The sequence below is a fragment of the Dicentrarchus labrax genome, unplaced genomic scaffold (genome assembly GCF_905237075.1).
Source record: "Dicentrarchus labrax unplaced genomic scaffold, dlabrax2021, whole genome shotgun sequence".
Classification (NCBI taxonomy): domain Eukaryota; kingdom Metazoa; phylum Chordata; class Actinopteri; family Moronidae; genus Dicentrarchus; species Dicentrarchus labrax.
Window position 1 is genome coordinate 37099190 of NW_026136719.1, and position 19732 is coordinate 37118921.

The following is a 19732-nucleotide window of genomic DNA, read 5'->3' on the forward strand; positions in this document are numbered from 1 at the left end:
GTGTCGTCACTGCTGTAGTTGTGGATAATGGTAATTGTAGATCTTTTTCACAGCAGCCTTTTTTACATAATATGCAAACACAGGTGTTACCAGTGATACTTATTAAGGTTCGGTCCATCGACATATATAAAGTCGTCCATGTCGACATGACAGCTCTTGGGAAGCCAAAACACCTCTATCACCCTCTGTTGGCTGACTGCAGTGTAGGTCATAAAGCCCACTGCCTCACAGATGGGATATGGGCTGAACTAAAAAATATCATAGCACATGTACAATAATTAATTTATCTGTTCATATCTCAACAGACTCAACAATCAACTATCTTTCTTGCCTCTGATTTGTTGTTGTTCAGGTACGGTGGACTTACAAATGCCATTAGGAGCTCTAGAAGGAGCCAAAGGAACCTGATTTTTTTGTACTACTGTCAGGATATAGTGAAAGTTTCAGAAAATATGACAAAAAGTTATTTTTATAAAAGTCCCTACATCAGTGCATAGAAATATAACTTTCTTGTCATGAAGCAACACTATCTACAAAGGTGCCTCTAGAATAAGCTGCTCTCCCAGTGGGAATGTTCAGAAGGATAAGAGGGGCCCGTGGGAGTCTTAGCAGAAGGTTGCTAATTGGCATCAGTCAGACAGGTCAGGGCAGACAGACAGACAAATAAGACCTGTTGTTATAGCACAATGACAAACAGGACGGTTGCACAATATAAAGGAGTGAACGGCTACTACTTTGGTATGCACATTGAATAGTGTGATAATATTTTAAGAGATATCATTGTCTTACTCCTGTTTGTCAGAAGTTGAGTTGCCAAATTTCCGCAACAAAATAAAGCTTCAAAGACAGTGTTGCACTGAACACTGCCCAGAGTCTGTATCAGCATTTCACTGTGAATTGAATGTTGCCATTGAATATGTGAGTAGACCAACAGAATGTCAATTAGTTAAATAGAGCAAGTGTCATCATCCCTCCTCCCGGGCTACAGTAACACCTCTCAGGGGACTGTGAAAAGAAAATTCTCAAATCCATCACCACACTCATCCGGTTGCACTAACTGTCACTGCCTCTCTCCAGTGTGTGCCTCTGCACAGTGAATGAGTCTGGCTGAAGAGCAAGGAGAGGGCACGAAGGCAGATATCAGGCGCAGGCGTCACACTCAGTGCCAGTCTGCCCTGCGAGTGTCTGCCCTGGCAGATGGAGTCTCAGTGTAATGAACCACACTCAGGGTGTGACAGATAGCTGTGTGGCTGGCTGAAGGGCAGACACACAAGGACACAACTGATGCACCTCATCCACAGAGAGTCTAACTCTGATCAAAAGTTCCACTTAGTAGACTTGCCACAGACTTTGCACAGTGCATTTCTCAATAAATAAGTATAAATAATGCTAAATTTTTTTTTTGTCCCAGTGCCTTATATCTGCACAGCAGTTCCACTATTAACAAAATAGACTGTCAACATAGTATTATACTAAAATCTAACTGTTGAGTGTAAAATAAAGAAACAATGAAAGTCAATGAAAGGTGTAATATAGAAAGTAATAAAGAAAAAAAGGAAGGTGTTGAACTGGCAGACCTTGTGCATGTCAGGTTAATTGTTGTCGAACCCAGAGCTCTGTAAACTTTGCACATTCTACTGGTGTTAAGAATAAAGCTGATTATTGAGTAAACTAAATCTTCTCCTATTGCTTCATTAAAACGAACGCGCGAGGAATGAGTTTTTGAAATAAAAAAATTCCTCAACAAAATGGTGACCCCGAAGTGATTTAGACGCAGACGTGATTTAGACGGAGACGTGATGCAGACGGAGAAGTGAGACAACCAAGTGTTTCTTCACAACGGACGAGAGGACTGAGTGACAGCAAAACTTTGTGGGCCCGCATAAAATAAAGGTAAGCAGAAGCCTGTTATAACAAAATTCTGCGATTGGGCATTGTCAAAAAACTGTTTTGAAGTCACTTGTGATACTCGTCCTAGGCATAGTGTGAACCAGTATAGTGTGCAACATAGGGCACGTTCCCTTAAGGAGGTCGCCAACAGGGAACCTGCTGTGAAAGCGCATGAGCAGGCTAACCCGAGGGGTTGGAGTCCCGTTGGGGTTAGAGGCCCCACGAACGATGCAACGGTTTCAAGCCCATCCCGCTTTTGTGACGCTATACTTTTGATATAGTGTGACAAAGGTAAAAGGGGTCTTTCGGAGACGCCCCAAGAGTCTGGTTCCGGTACGTACCAGAAGAGGGGGATGCCAGTTGGGAAAAACTGGGTACCTGCCAAAGGGGGAAACTCCTGTGATCCGTGAGAGTCGGAAAAAAATAAACAATCTGTCCTAGTGAAAAATTAGCGTCGGCGGTACAGATTATCCTGAGTTCATCAGATATATTGCTTGTGCAAACATATGAACATAACAGCTGAGCGTTTCTTAATGTGACTCTGTTAAAAAGGCATATCGGGGATTGTGTGGGTGGCTTTTCAGTTGTTTGGACATTTTGGTGAGACTCGTCTCGTCCGACTTCTGCCTGTGGGGGGTTGGGTTGATATAGGGAGTGTGTCTAAAAAGTGCGTACAAAGCCTGGGAGAGGACCCCCAGAGTGAGACCGGACTGAAAAGATTATTTCAGCCTAGGAGCTTGTCTCACTGGGCATTAGTTGTACAATACTGACCTCTGAGTCATTCACACCAACCCTGTATGTGTTTTAAAGTTTTTACAATCAGTGTGTTGTAGCACGTTTTACAGGTTGTTTTTTAAATAATGGAAAAGGAATTTAAAAAAGATTGTGGGGAGAAAGGGGAGGTTTTAATAAGCACAGTGGGTGAGCAGTGGGAAATAGTCAGGGAACAAATGATTAGTGGATTTTCTAAAGATGAACAAGATAAAATGATGAAAGTACATGATGTTACATGGACTTGGCTCCAGGAGCAGGGACATGTACCTGGTAACATGGAGAGGGTGAAATTGTTGCCGTATTTAGCTACCGCAGAGAAGACTGTGGCAGAAGAGCTAGAAAAGCAGGACACTAGAGTACAACAGGGCTGGCTGGCCAAGATAAAGTGGAGGAAGACCTCAGAGGAGTTAGACAGAAAGAGAGCTTCACTACACGCGATATCATTAGCCTGCGCAGCAATAGGAGCATGGACTAAGACTGTGACCACGACTGTGACCAAGACTGCTCCACCTATGGAGCCGGGACCATTGCCCTTATACACATACCCCCCATACCTCGACAACCCTCCTTATACCCCGGCCTCTCCGCCGTACACAGACAATACAGGCTCCGGTAATCACAGTTAATTCAGGCCAATTGGATTTAGAGGGGAACGTCTTTGAAGGGACAACAGAGCAATTTGAAGAGTTACAGAAGATAATAAAGGGGCAAACAAGGGAGTGAGAGAGAGAAAGATAGGAGAAATACTGTGGGGACTTACGTAGAGCAGCACAGGGAGCAAAAGCAGCGCGAGAGGGGGGAGAAAAATCCGACAGGGAGCCCAGCAGGACCATTCCAGGCAAAGATAGACAGGAGAATAGGAGAGAGTGGCAAGGGTGGGGGCGAATCAGAGGAGGAAGAGAGTACATATGGAGAGGAAGAATATACCAGTAAATATGTGAGGCACAGATGTCAGGGCAGCTAGTTATATACCACAACCAGCCAGAGCAAGATATATCATCTTCACAGGAATGTGAGAGGGGTCAATCACCCATCACAACTGCCATCACTTGCAATGCCACTCATCGCCAAGAGCAATGGAAATACCATTCTCATTCACAGACATGAATTGCATTTTAGAGAAAATGCCAGCACCCACAGAGGGGGGCCACAAATGGATGGATAAATTCAGCCAGCTAACAAATGGCTGGGATTTATGTATAACCCTAACCCTAACAACTAGAGAGTGAGCACCGTAAGCTAACTGAAGCTAAGAAAATAACAAATTCAAACACTCAAATGTTACAGCAGCCGATGGCTCCTCCTGCGCCGGCGTACCCGCCCGTGCAGCACATGTATGCTCAACCTCCACAACAGATGGAAAGGGGAGGGTTTAGAGCGGGAGGGCGAGGAAGAGGCATGGCACCACAACAACCCCGTGGTCTATGTTGGATCTGTGGTCAACCAGGTCACTGGGCAAGACACTGCCGAATAGATACACCACCCCAAAATAACTACCCACAACAACCAGGGTATGGTCCACCACAGCAGGGATATGGCCCACCACCAGGTGACGTACGTCACCAAGCTCCAAATACTGCCGCAGCCCCTAGAGGACAATACCCCTCCCTAGGCGCCTGCAACGACCATGACTTGTATCCAATCCCTGATTGGGTAGAGGGTCCCCATTACCACCAAGAACGAGGCCCAGGAACCTCTGACATCGGTGAGCCAGGTGCGGTCTCATTCACAGATGCTTTTAGATCAAGACAACACATTGGGCGCTATAGGGCAGTGGGCGGATATTTACTGGGGGTTGGTGCTGCCAGAGACGTCGAAAGGGGGTGGTGTAAATTCATTGTATACAGACTGGAAGCCGTGGTTGCATATGCAGAATCCCTATGCCCCTCCCCCTGATCCTCTCCATGTCACATTGTTTTATGATCGGGATGAAACTTGGGTGTATCATGAGGCATTTATAGCCGTGGAGGGTGCGGGGGCTCAGGTGGAGACCAAGTGTTTGTTTGCAGGACCAGAAGGGATAGCGGCTGTAGTAGAACTGAATGATGAGTTGGATGTTTCTGAAAATCCCAAACTCTGTCAATGGTGTGCTTTTTCAGAAAAAAGGGGGTGGGAGACAAGTTCTGACCTATGCAAGCGTCACACTAGATGCAACAGAGAACAGACACCCACCATGCACAAGATATGCAGCAGGGGTCGCAAACATTTTGAACAAAACTGCATACATTGTAATGGGACATGCAATAACAGTACTCACAACACATAGTGTGGTAGCGTATGTAAACTCACAGGCATTCACCATGACATCACTATGACAGACGAGACTGGATAGCCTCATTTGTGTGAAGAAAGAGTACAGAAAGATCTGAGGGTAAGAATAGATTTGCAGAGTCAGCCGATAGGAGATGCAGAGGAGACACTGTTCACAGATGGATGCTGCTTCAGACATCCAACAGAAGGGTTAAAAGCAGCTTGGTCAGTGGTGAGACAGACAGAAAGGGGGTTCGAGACAGTGAAAGCAGAAACAGTAACAGGAAAAGTATCAGCTCAGTTGGCAGAACTACAGGCGATGATAGCAGCGCTAGAGGGAGCTGAAGGAAAAAGTGTAAACATTTACACAGACTCTGCATATGTGGTAGGAGCCATACAGGTAGACCTAAGCCAGTGGATCAGATCAGGTTTTTGCACTACCTCTAACACTCCCATTAAGCATGAGAAAGACATACAGAGAATTGTAACAGCACTGATGAAGCCCAGACAGGTGGCAGTAATCAAGTGTAAAGGACATGACAAGACGGACTCTATGACAGCTAGAGGAAATGACGCAGCAGACCAAGCAGCTAAACAGAAAGCCAGCTATGGTATGCAGTATATGATGATACAAGGAGGACAGACAGTATATGACATATTGCCCCCTGTGACAAAGACATGTTGAAAAAAGAACAGGAAAAAGCCTCCCCATATGATCAGAGTGTTTGGATAAGCAGGGGAGCACTCAAGGCTGATGAGTTGTGGAGGGGACCAGAGGGGAGACCAGTCCTCCCTCCAGGACTGACATCAGTGGTGCTCTAGGAAGCACACGGGCCAACTCATTGCGGCAGTAAACAAATGAAACATCAGTTAACCCATTGGTGGCATCCCTTTTTACCAGCAATGATAGAGAATCATATCAAGGAATGCAGTACGTGTAATGTGTACAATATTAGATCTACAGTAAAACCACACCAGGGAAAATTCCCTCTACCGTCCCGGCCGGGGCAAGAGATCATTATTGACTACACAGACATGAAGTCAAGCAGGACCATGGCAGGAGGCTCCACCAGGATCCTTGAGAACCTGCGAGACGAGAAAGCACAAGAACTCCGGGGAAGAAGACTTGCATACTACTATATACTTCCTTAGGCCTAACACAGAATACTACTCAAGTACTCTTTAACTACATTTTTTTTTTCCCCAGTGAAAACCTTGCTAGACAATTTATTTCTGGTAAAACTAAAACTGAAACAGTGAGTTGATTAATTGATAAGTCGATCAAGTGTAAATCCAAGATGGTGCCATGGATGGCTGCCTTGCTGTGTTGGTGCTTTTTTGTCTTGTTTGTTAATTCAGTGTTTTGCTGTAGTAACTGGGGTTCTCTCACCAAAGAACAGATTATGAACATCAGGGAAAAAACTCCTGTCTTATTTCCCACTTGTCTCACTTCATCCATGGAATTATTTGGCCATATGGTCAAAGGCTACCTCATCTTTGTCCATGCAGTGAAACACAGGAAGAGAGGAAACCCAGCAGGTGTACTCATACGATGAAGACTTTGCACCATCTCTGTGCAAGAAACTGGAAGAACTCCAACTTCTGGTGGAGAAAAACACCTTTTTAAGTTTTGTGCTTCACAGAAACTTGCTGACTCTGACTCTGCTGCTAGCAGGCTTCCAACTTTTCAGAACAGATTGCAATACAGAACTGAGGTAAAACGACAGGTGTAGGAATTTTTTTTTTTTTTTTGTGTAATGATGATGTGACTGTGATTGTACAGTGCTGCTCTCCTTATCTGAAATCAGTTTTGTGTGTTGAAAGGACAAACCTGGACTCCTTAGTTACAGTACTGGGTTAGTACTGTTACTTCAACAAAAGTTATCTCAGCCGCAAATTCCACAAATACAGTTTATAAAATGCCAGAGCAGAAGGAGAATACTTTGGATCATTGTTACACTACAATCATCACACTGTCCCCCACGCCACACTGGGACATGACCGCGTCCTGGTTGACTTGATGCCTGCATACAGACATAAATGAAAGCTTTTTAAAGCTGATATGAGGATATCAAAGAAGTGGAACATCCGATTTTTCTATGGCAGTGTATGTAGGCTGATCATCTTAAGAATGATCAGACAGCCTTGTTACAGACCCCTACCTACAAATGAAGAACAACAATGATGTGAAGTGTTTTAAACAAGTTATATCTTTGGCCTTTTATCGCGTTTATTTGATAGTGACATCTGAAGATAGACAGGAAAGGGGGGCAGAGAGAGGGGATGACACGCAACAAAGGGGCGCAGTACGGATTTGAACCTGGGTCGCTGCAGCAACTCCATACGTGGGTCGCCAGCTCTACCGACTGAGCTAACCAGGCGGCCACATGTGAAGTGTTTTAGACCACATAGGATTTTATTGTCTAAAAAATTCCCTCTGGGCATGCCCCCTTATCTTCATTTTTCTCTGATCATGAACTGCAATGTAAAAAGGCCCAAAATACTTGAAAGAAGATCTAAAACTGTATTTATTGATTTTTTTATTGCCACTTGTTAATCAAATGTGTGAGTGTGTTTAATCTATAACCTTTACAGTTATCTCAGATGGGACTTGGAGACTTGAAATGTATACATCATACATTCAACATAATAAGTAATAAGTAACTTTGATTGATGTGGTTTTTAAGTTTACACAACAAAAACTTTGGTAAGGGTACCCTGTGGAACTTTTGACCACTAATGGTGCTATGAAGCAATTTAATATGATCCTGTTTTGTTTGTACTTGTACATCCATGGAGGTGAAATGATATTCCACTGACAAGTGAATCCAGCAATCCACTAGCAAAAGGTTGGCAAAAAAGGAGACCATAATCACATACATCACAGTTTACAGACCCACTTCCTTCTTGAACTTTGACCTACAGTACTAACTGTACTTGTGTGCAAAAAAAAATTTGTGAAATGAGAGATTATTAGCAACATTTTAGATGGACACACAGTGCAGAGTGTAGTATAAAGTGAAAGGAGCTCTGTGACTATTCTACTACGATTTAAATTAAAGGAAAGTGAAGCTTGAAAATGTCGCCAGCGGAAGATGTCACCTGCTCCGTCCTAGAACAAACAGAGAGGGCTGAAGTGATTCATGTGATCCTGGATCCTTGACTGTGGCAGAGGCCTTCCTGTCTTACGGCTAAACCTCTGGCCTGAGATAGTGGAGCAGCTGGCACCTCTCTGAGTTTGTGCTTCTCAGATGTCTTTTCTCCCTTACCACCATGAAATCACTTCTATTTGAGTCAGGGACTCAGGGTACAGATTTCCCCAGTGATGGACACTAAAGGCTGAGGGCAATATTGTTGTACAGATGCTGCCTATATATGTCAACATTCTGAGACTTTCTGCAAGAACAGTTCATGTTTCTCTCAGAATTGTATTTTTGGCAGGGTGAAAAAGAGTTTGTGATATTAAAACTCTTCCCTCAGGGTTGTTTTTCACTCACAGAACAGAACTGTAATACATGAGTTTTTCTGAATGAAGATTTAATTTACAAAAACAAAATAAAAATAGCAAGCTTCTCCCATTGCACGTCAAAGTGTCCTTTGACAAGATACTGAACCCCAAATTGCTCCCAATAATCGGTGTCTGAATGTGAATGAATGAGTTAGTTTCTGTTTCTGATAAGCCTCCATCTCTCTCTGGATAATTGTGGCATGTAGTATAAAAGCACTTTGAGTGGTCAGAAGAATAGAAAGGCACTGCACAATTGCATTTTACAAAAGCGTAAGCATTAGAGGAGCACGCAACAGTATGGGTGCCTTGGTAACCTAATTACACAGAGCTGCCAACTCTCACGCTTTCGTGACACACGTTTTTGCCTGTTTTCACACGCACTCACGCCACACATCCAATTTCTCATGCAACAAAATCTGATTTTGGACGTTTTGGTCCCCTGCAGTTTGTACCGTCCAAAAACAATGTTACGCTATTGTAAACAGAGACTCGTCAAGCACTAGGACCAAGCAGAAAACAGCCGCTCAAGCTGAAACCTGTTACCCTTAGTTTAGACCGCCCACAAGCTCCTCGATTGGCTCTGCCGTTTCTTGTGTGATTGGCCGTCCCCGCTGTCACTCCATCTTTCTTGCACACCAGTCTGCTGGAGTTGCCCAGGTAATATCAGAGGTTTCATTTACATTCACGTTTGAATCGTTGTCCATGTGCGTATGTGCGTGCGTGTGTCCAGAATGTTTTTTCTATATTTACATTTACATGCTTTACAACCAGTCAAATCAGAAATAGGAACAGTAAACGTAAAAGTAGCAAAAGAAAACTAGAACTACTATTGTGCATTGGAGGGGCCTGCCGGTTAGCTCAGTCAGTAGAGCTGGCGACCCATATACGGAGTCGCTGCAGCGACGCGGGCTCAAATCCGACCTGCTGCCCTTTTCTGCGTGTCATCTCCTCTCTCTCCACCCACCATCACTGTCTCCCTACAGCTGTCTCTATAAATAAAGCCATCAAAAGGCCCAAAAAATTACTTAAAAAAAAAAAAAATACCTGTCCCCCCCCACCCCTGAAATCAAAATTTCATCCTTGATCTGAGCTGGGACTAGGTATGTAACAATTAAATGTCGTCCAATTGAGTACTCACTCTCTTAAACTTTAAATCTTGAAATAAATTATTTGTTTGTGTGTGTGAACATGATTTAGTGTGGTGAAAGCTGTCATAACAAGCAGCAGGAGAGCACCTTGTTAACCTCGTGGTATACTGCATGCTCAAAATATCAGCTCATTGCATTGTTTATTTACTCACAGTTTAACACCATTCTAATCAAAATATCAATCAACCTACAGGTACCTAGGTCCAATCTTAAACACTGGTCTATGAATAAGGCTTTATTGTGATACAGGCAGTCATTTAGGCACAACAATAGTTTTCTGGTTGAATGTTCAGCTCAAGTCTAGAAGGCCCTACAAGTCATGATGCCGAACATGACTCAGAATAAGTTCAGGTATTGCACATCTTTAGCAGACCACCCAAAAATCCACTAGAATGCAGGAAATCACATCTACTTAATCCAAAATTCCCTCTTCACTATTGTGACAAAGGAACAGGGGATAACAGATGTCTTTTTAAAACACGGAAGTCATCATTCATTGACTAATTCATGTCATATGGGCACAGACAATTTATCACAGGTGATTCTCATTTGTGATTTACCATAGGTGAGTCACAATGTGTTTCCATACTGATTTACAGCAAAGGGTGCCAATACCAGTGACAAAGCAAGCTTTAAGTTTTTCAATTTTTTCCTCCCATTGTTTATTGTTTTAAATTGTCGTTTATCATTTGCTCTTTTGTATCAAACACGAGTTCTCTATAGAACAGAAATGTTTCACTTCATTAATTTTTTCAGAAGATATTCCACATTATGTACTTAAACTTCATGGGTGCCAATAATGGTGCGGGGGTAATGTAAATAAAACACCGCAATATAAAATTAAAAAAAAAAAAAAAACACAACATACATGAAATTAATGCCTGGTTAATCCATATTAACATTAGCAGATGCACATTTCAACTCCATTTATCGGACTAACATCAATAAAGTTTACTCACCAGAGGCTCAAGCATCACATACACACACACTCTGGGCACAAGGCAGAATACACAGCTCTCGTCAGTCCAGGTTCCACTTTCGAAGAGACAGGGACACGGGAGTTCAGTAATGTGTAACCTCACAAATAGAATTTAGCGAAGTACATGTGGCTAATGGCATGAGCTAGCGCCATGGCTGCTAATAAAAACAAATTGAGTTTTCCTATTTGTGTGTTCCTGTAGTTGTAATTTGTATTTCTGCAATTAATTCTGGATCTGTGCAATTGCACTTAAGATGGACTAGAGATACAATATTTGCGGGAAAGACAAACGATGTACTGCAGTACTCACACAGCAGCTAACCCATGAGATGTCTGTATAAAGGAAGCCATTGAAGTAAGTGCACAGCAGCTTGTCATTTCACTGCAGGAGCATGCAACGTGGCAGTATCACCAGTCCCAGCATGATCATCTGAAGTCAATGTGCCTAGCAGCTACACTCAATCTGTCTCCCTGCAGGCTGTAGCCTCCAGCTCATTCTACAGCAGGTATTTTCTAGAAAGGGAATTGATCTGATACCTGATATTTCTCTGGTCCTTGCCCATTTCCCAACTTTGCCTAAACAAGATTAATGACCACCTCAGAGTTTGCTTTTAGAACTAAGGCACACAATTTCAGCACTCACTTCCAATTGTGACATGAGCGAGAGCTGTTGGTTAAGAGGTGGGTGGGTTTAATTCAATTAAATTCAATTCCATTTTATTTGTATAGCGCCAATAGGTTATGGGTTAATGAGAATGAGAGAGAGAGAGAGAGACAGAGATAGACAGAGAGAGAGAGACACATAGAGAGAGAACAGAGGTAATGACAGAAGGACAGAGACAGAGACAAAGGCAACAACAGTCGCACTACACTAATAGCAGTGAATGGAGCTGGCACTGATCCACAGTAGCCTTCCAGTCTCAGCTGCAGCAGTTGTGCTCTGCTTTCTCCTGTCCATTACCATACAGGGTTTCACTGCTGCTGAGGTCAATAACTGTCGAGGCCAAACTACTCTCTGTTACTACAAGGCTTTATAAATGGCTGTGAGCATTTAGCTGTGAAAAGTCCTGGTGTTAGCAAAAGTGAGCCTGCTACAGCACAAATCAAATAAAGATCTGTTTATGAGATCTGACTTTCAAGCTTAATTCATGTTCTCTGGAATTAATCATGATGGTCTGCCCTCTTGTAGATTGGATCTTGTTTCCAAACCATGTTCTGAAATTGAGTGTGACAGACTTGGCACCTAACACCAAAATAATGGACGGACAGATTTTACAGGAGAGGAAGGCTACATATAAAAAACTACACTCAACCAATATCCCCTTTCACACATGCACCTTGTCACATTAATGTTTTGACAATTATTCATGTTGCAGCCTTTTTCTGCTTCAGGAGCTTAACAAAACGCTATCTCAACCTTACATGTAAAAACCTGTCTTAGGGCGGACTGTATAAAAAAGGCAGCATGATTCTATATTCTTATATCAGACGTTAGCTTAGTTAGCCACAACGTAAGGCGAGCAGCACTTACTCTAACAACAACTATTCACACAGTTATAAGTCAGTTTGTTGAAATCAATGAATTGACATGTGAAGACACATTATAACAATGCAGGAAACAAGAATATCAACAAGCAACTATGATGGATTAGGGCAGAGAAAGAAATGAGACCCACCCACAGTTGAATTGTACAAAAAGGGGAGAGGGGTGGGGGCAAAAGGAATTTATAGTGGGGACCACGGAAGAAGAGATGAACTAGGAGGGGCTCTGAACGTCAACACATATACAGTTTGGAGGTTGGAGGTCCATCCAGTCAAAAATAAACTATAACCAAATACATTTTGTGTAATTACAACAAGACACACATGAACCTGTTACACCAACATCAAAACTGGTGCATATCACACATGACAGACGTAACAAGATGAAAAAGACAGAGGGAGACTGGAACCTATTTGAATTTTCAGCTAGCTTTGCGCATAAACAGCCTGTAGAAAGGTTCTACAGAGAAACCAATAAAGTACATTCCTTAGCCTGTATTTTTTCACCTTTAATTTGATTCAATTCAAATGTATTTGTATAGTGCAAAATCAATAATAGGTTCTCAGGTCTCAGGACACTTTTCGAATAGAGCAAGTCTAGACTCCTAATGAAATGATCATTTAAAATTTCAATTACTAGTTTTCTACTTGAGTAAAGAATGTGCATACTATTATTGCGACCTCTGCAAACTATAAAATCTGTTTTTAAAATCCAGTGCAGACAGTCTCTGTATCATAAGAAGTATCATTATTTTTCTTCTCCAGCAGTGACCGCACTTCTTCTCTAGACAAGGTCAAAAACAAAAAGCCATTACTGTAACAGATAGAAAAAGCCAGCAGTGTTAACTGTTTCAGGTCTGAAAAGGGACTTTCAAAAGAGTTAGTGTAGTTGTTGCTACTGTTGCTTGCTACACCTTTCTCTCTCTCTCTCTCTCTCTCTCTCTCTCTCTCACTCACTCCAACTGGTCGAGGCCACCCACCTAGAGCCGGGGTCTGTCCGAGGTTTCTTCCTCTTAAAAGGAAGTTTTTCCTTGCCGCCGTCGCCAAGTGCTTGCTCATGGTGGGAACAGTTGGTTCTCTGTAAATAATTTTATAAGGAGTTCGGTCTAAACCTGCTCTATTTTTAAAAGTGTCCTGAGATAACTTCTGTTATGATTTGGCGCTATACAAATAAAATTGAATTGAATTGAATTAAGCCATGTTATTTTCTTAAACCACTTGAACACTTCGATTTTCCTCTGACATTTATATTTAGGCATTAAAGGTCCACTGTGTATTTACAGAATATGGCAGAAATATAATATAAAATGCTAAGGAATAATCACCTGAAAATAATAATTGTTGTATTTGTGTTACCTTAGAAAGAGCCTTTTATATCTACTGTACATCTCCATGTTTCGACAGCAAGCCTAGAATGGACAACCAAACACTGGCTCTACACTGTGTTCCAAGTTATTATGCAAATATGATTTAAATTAAAAAAACATTAGATTTTTTGTTTTTCAATTAAAGTTTTCAATTGTGCTGCTTCCCATGTCTGTTTAGATCACTGACATCAATCTCAGACAGGTTTGTCTTTATTAGTTTGCCAGGTGAGCCTAATTAATGCGAAACTACTTAAGGATGTTGTTCCACATTATTAAGCAAGTCACATGTTTCATGCAATATAGGGGGAAAAAATATATTTTTTCAAACTATCTTTCAATAGGTATGAAACCACTGGATATTTTACAAAATATTAAGAGAGATCATTGTCCTATGAAAAGATTTGTGTCTGATTCAGAGCGCAGGCGGGTTCGTTCAGATAAAGGTGTGTTAAGGAAAGTTTCTGTAAGGCTAATTCATCGTATTAAGAGAGCAGCTGTGAAAAAGCCACTGATGAGTAGTAAAAAAGGTATTTGAAGTTGCTGGTGCCTCTGGAGTCCCAAGATCCTCTTGACGCAGGATCCTCCAGAGGCTTGCTGATGTGCATAAAGCTGTATTTCGGCCACCCTTAAACAATGCCCACAAGGAGACATGATTGCAGTGGGCTCAGAAATACATGAAGACTAATTGTCTAACAGTTTTATTCACTGATGTATGCCGTGCTACACTGGATGGTCCAGATGGAAGGAGTTCTGGATGGCCAACAATGCTGTGACGTCAGCAAGGAGGTGGTGGAGTGATGTTTTGGGCTGGAATCATAGGAAGTGAGTTAGTAGGCCCTTTTAAGGTGCCTGAAGGTGTCAAAATGACCTCTGCAAAATATGTGGAGTTCCTAACTGCCCATTTCCTGCCATGGTATAAAAAGAAGAACCATGCCTTCCAGAGTAAAATCATTGTCATGTAAGACAACGCACCATCCATGCTGCAACAAATACCATTGAGGCCTAGGCTGCTATGGGCATTAAGGGAGAAAGAATCACGGTGTGGCCACCATCATCTCCTGACCTCAACTCTATTGAGAACCTGTGGAGCATTCTTAAAAGGAAGCTCTATGAGGGTGGGTGGCAGTTTACCTCAAAACAGCAGCTCTGGGAGGCAATTCTGGCATGCTCAAAGGAAATACAGACAGTGTACTGTACATGGACTTACAAGTTCCATGGATGAGAGAGTGTTAATGTGGTATCAAAGAAGGGCTCCTATGTTAAGATGTAACTCGATTTTTAAAGATGTTTTTGATTTAAATAGCTTTGATTTTTTGAAGTGTTTTGAAACTGTGTTTCACATAATAATTTGGAACACTGCATTTTGAGTTATTTTGCAAAAAATGCCATTGTCATCATTGGTAATTGTGTTTAATAAAATCCAGATAACAATATAATTGTTGAGAGATTGAGTGCCAACTCTATCGACTATTTATTAAGAAAACAAAAATAAATAAAAGAACAAAAACAGTATATGCATAATAATTTGGAACACAGTGTAGATAAGGCTAATGCTAGATGTAAATAAAGTGTAAACAGCTTGGCCACTGTGTGCCCAACAAGTTGAAAAAGGTTAAGGCTGCCTCTACCAGCTAGTTCAAGCTGTTTGACAAATAAACTAACTAGCATAATCTTCTATAAGTGGATGATAAAACAACAGTGTGGCTTTTTTCAACCAAGATTATAAGAAAGCGTATTAATATCAGGTGTAAATACAAATGCAACCCATGATTGATCAGATGTCTATATGAGTGAAACATATGTCCAATATATTGTATTTGGTGTCCACTAAAGTTCTTGATACTGCGTGAGAGATTTAGTGGCTTCCAGCAGTATTTCCTGATTGCAACCCCCTTACCCTTACTTGTAAAATAAGAATCACAATACAGTAGATATCAATTCAGCATCACAATCGTGTCGAATCAGGAAACAAGCATATCGTTCCAGCCTTACATTTTATGCTCACCTTTATCTGCTCACAGGTCACACCTGCTTTAAAGGGGAACTTCGGCAGATTTTTACCCTAGTCTTGATCACTAGAGGTCACCGAGTACTGTCGATAGGAAAAAGAACGACCAGAATTGGTTCTAGCAAACCGGAGATCCTGCAGCTAATGGCCAGAGCTCCCAGTTAGTTATAATACACTTCTTGGGGGCATATCCTAAAGAGTGCCTTTTGCTCCTCTTAACAGACACAAAATGCAATTAAAATGTCTGTGCAACATGATCAGGGCCCTTACGTGACAACAACATGCCTTTTCAACTCATACGTTGTGCAGAAACCGTACAAAACAGTACTGTCGCCTACCTGTTTTTCCACCGCTCGCTTCACCGAAAGCCCAGAATAATCGATCACGGAGATAATGCCTTTGCGACGAAAAAAAGTTTATTTCCCCTTCAAAAATTTCCATGTCTTCACACACTACTCTCCGATTTGCACACTTCCTGCAACAATTTCTTCTTCTGCGTTTACCTGCAACAAGTGAAATCCCACGGGACTTCAGCGCGAGACTTCAGCGCGAGACTTCAGCGTGGGACTGCTCTCGCGCTGAAGTCCCGTGGGATTTCTTGTTGCAGGTAAACGCAGAAGAAGAAATGAGTGGAGATCGGAGGTGTTCACAAGGGAAGAAGCTTGGAGTAAGAATAACGTGTGTTGATCTACTGTGTAGAAGAAATGATTCGCGTTTGTGACTTTCCAAATGGTGGCAACAGAATGAGAAGGTACAAGTGCCTACACTTTCATCGTCTACCTTTCCATGACCATGAGATACTGCAGTTGTGGCTAGTTGTTCTACAGCTTTATTTCTTAGGGAAACTTAAGGAAAGCAAAATTCCTGCGCCAAGCTCTTGTTGTCTCGTCTTGACTCCACACTGCCTGCCCTGCAGAAGAGATGCTCTTTGGTGCGCTTGGATTTTATAACTGAACTGGAGTGGAATGCACACTTTTACCTTTCTCTGTGTGGAAATCTGATGTTTTCACACCACAGATGATGAAGAAACGTGGCACATGTAGGCTGATATTGTTTTGCCGATTTTCCATAAGAAGACGCCAACACTTTTGTATGTAATAGAGAGTTGAGTGTGGTTTGTATCCAATTCCAGGGTGGCTGGCAGAGTGTGGAGTATGTGTGGAGCTTGAATGGCATCAGATCGATATGAAGCTCAGGTTTCCGTAGACCTGAGTCCTCACTAGGGACCACATCCAGGGCCGATTAAAGGCTGGAGTATCGACCAGCGGCTGCTCTTACCTTGATGACAGCTTCCAGCTCATCCGGAGACACACATGGGTGTTTTTGCAGGAAGGCTGCCTTCTCTGCTGTTATGGTGATCTTCTGGTTGTTTTCAAAGGGCTGCTCCAGTGCCCGGAACACCAAGCCCCCTGCCACCAGGTAGGCCACCACTACCACAAACACTGCCAGCACCGTCTTCAGCTTCATCATGGTGAAGGGGGCTGAGCCATCGGCCACTGCCTCCATGCTGGCCACCACGCTTGGTGGCCGGGTTGAGACGGAGAGGCGCGGCACAGTGCAGCCCATCGGGTTCTGCATGGTGGCCACACTAGCATGCACCAGGCTGGACTGAAGCATGCCTGGCTGCACCTTCTTGGGTGGGACCAGGTTGGTCTGGACTGCCACTAAAAAACAGAACAAATGAACAAGCGTTTGCTGCAATATCTGCATAATACAGTGATGTTTTCAGCTAATGAATGTTCTGATATGCAACAGATGAACCACATGAATGAGCTTTCATAGGAGCACTGGCAAGGACAATTTGTTTAATTTCAAAGAGAAGGAAAGACAAAAATGAAGAATGTCCACAGGGCAAATCAGTGTTAGACAATAGTCCATATGGGGACTATAAAGTGATCAGAGACAGGCTAACTTCTTTTTGAAACCAGATTTCAATGGTAAACACTGTTAGACAATAAATGAAGGAAAAATGACTGTTACAGCCATTCCATTTTATCCAGAAGCCTGTTAGATAGAAAGAGATGTCTGTGTGCGTTGGGGAAAAGAACTGATGAGCTGCAATTTTCTGATGTTAAACTCAGAAAAAAAATGAAATTCTTGTAGTTAGCCCCAAAAACTATATCTATATAGACTCACTGTCTAAAGATATAGTTACTCTAGATGGCATTACCTTGGCCTCTAGCACCACTGTCAGGAATCTTGGAGTTATCTTTGATCACGACATGTCATTTAATTCCCACATAAAGCAAACCTCTAGTACTGCCTTCTTTCATTTACATAATATTACAAAAATTAGACACATCCTGTCACAGACGGATGTAGAAAAAGTAATCCAGGCATTTGTTACGTCTAGGCTGGATTACTGCAACTCCTTATTGTCAGGCTGCCCCAATAAGTCCAATTTATTCAGAACGCTGCAGCACGAGTACTGACAGGAACTAGAAAAAGAGATCACATCTCTCCTGTACTAGCTTCTCTGCACTAAAATTTAGAATATAATTTAAAATCCTGCTCCTCACCTACAAAGCTCTTCATGGTCAGGCCCCTTCATATCTTAAAGAGCTCATAGCACCCTATTCCAAATAGTGACTGCCTCTTCCTGATGAACTGTCTAAAACCATATATCCTCTTTATGTATGACTCATGTATGTGGTAGTGATTAATATTATTCTATTACCAGGGAATATTTTACATTAGAAAGGTAGTAGGCTATAGTAGACATTGTTACCCTGTGTAAACAGTTCTATAATGCTTTCAATGCCACTGGAGGAGCTTTGTTGTGTAAATCAACCCTTACAAACTGAGTAATCCACTGAATGATTACAATATAACCAACTGAATATCTTTTTTGAAGATGGCACCTGAGGTATTTTGTATTTATTTATATATATATATATATATATATATGACAAATAATAGTAATGGCTTTACCCATAAGTCTAAAAGTGTTCAGTGATACAGAAAAGGAAACATGCCACTTATCTCTCTAACACGGGCTGTTGATTAGCTACCAAAGTGTCTGAGAAACAACAAAACGACAGGTGGTGTTTTTTCCATCATCATCTATTCACTAAATAATGTTATGTAACGTATGGGTTGGGAATCGTGACCGCTGTGCCACATCTCCCTGACACTGAGCACACTTCACAGAATCCACTGCTTTGATTTATATAACCAATCAGCCGCAATGTGCCGTTGCTCGCATTCATGTGCAATGATGAACGTCAGCCTTCAGAAACCAGAACTAATGGTGCGACAGAGGGCTGTCATATCTCTCTGGAAGCCCATGCGCTGAATATATAAACATGTACGGGCTGTAACGGCGATACAAACGTGCTGCTGATGCTGACGCTGTGGGAGAACGTGACACAAATGCAGGATTTTGGGGGATCTACCCGGCAGTGGATGAGGTAATGTTTCAACAAGCACATCTCTCCAATGCATCACATGTTCACCGACAACAGCTGTTTAGATTTCCCTGCAAAGCCTCCTTGTGGGCATCATTTGACTCATGTAATTTAGTAAGTAGTAATTTCCCTTTACCTCCGTCTGAATCATTCCTCAAGTAAACACCTCTTGTTTTGAGAACTGGGGATGCTACAGTGAAGATGCGGCTGCAGCATTCTCAGATTGTAAACTTCAGCATGCAGCAGCAGCAGCCTCTGCTGTGGCATATCTCTCTGGAAAGTCAACTTCTGGTCAGCAATATTCTTTCATTGGCAAGCCTGCTGTTGGTTGAAACAATCACAGTGCTTGCAGCCTCACATCAGGTACAGTCTGTTAAAGAAACAGACTGCAGCATTTTCTTTCAAAACACGCATGATGAAATGATTTTAAGATGAACTTTCACCACATTCCGCATAGAATGTAAAGGCAGATTATACAGCAGCCTTTTGGCAAAAGACACACTGCAGCCTTTTGGAAAACAATATACAAGACTAACTGATAGTCTAACCTGGTGGGGGGTTCATGTTCCCAGGTTTTCTTGGATTCTCGGTCGGAAATTTCATCTTGATTCTCCTGCCTGGTGCTCGTACTGGCTGAATGAAATGTCTTTAATGTCTCGGGGTGCTCTCGGTGGATTCCGTCGAGAGGATGGGGGACGTCAGGGAATAAAAACCCATCATCCGCGGCGTGTGCTTCTGCTGTAGCGGCTGAGAGGTTGGTTGGACGCGGCTCCTCTTCTCTCTTCACCCACGGCGGTCCTCAGGACACACACCCACTGCTCGCTGTATCACCGTCTGCATTGTATACTCCGTGGAGACG

General features: G+C 42.4%; 1 protein-coding gene across 2 annotated transcripts in view; it reads right to left on the minus strand.

The window, feature by feature from the left end:
- The window catches only part of kcnk10a (potassium channel, subfamily K, member 10a), a 41694-nt gene extending 22187 nt beyond the window's left edge, over positions 1-19507 (minus strand). For both annotated transcript variants that reach the window (XM_051378563.1, XM_051378562.1), the window contains exons 1-2: positions 19422-19507; positions 16745-17130 (exon numbers count right to left, since the gene is read on the minus strand). In XM_051378563.1, the coding sequence (XP_051234523.1) occupies positions 16745-17130; positions 19422-19476 (441 nt within the window). In that variant the 5' untranslated portion in view covers positions 19477-19507. The remainder of the gene's footprint in view (positions 1-16744; positions 17131-19421) is intronic.
- Positions 19508-19732: the final 225 nt, after the last annotated feature.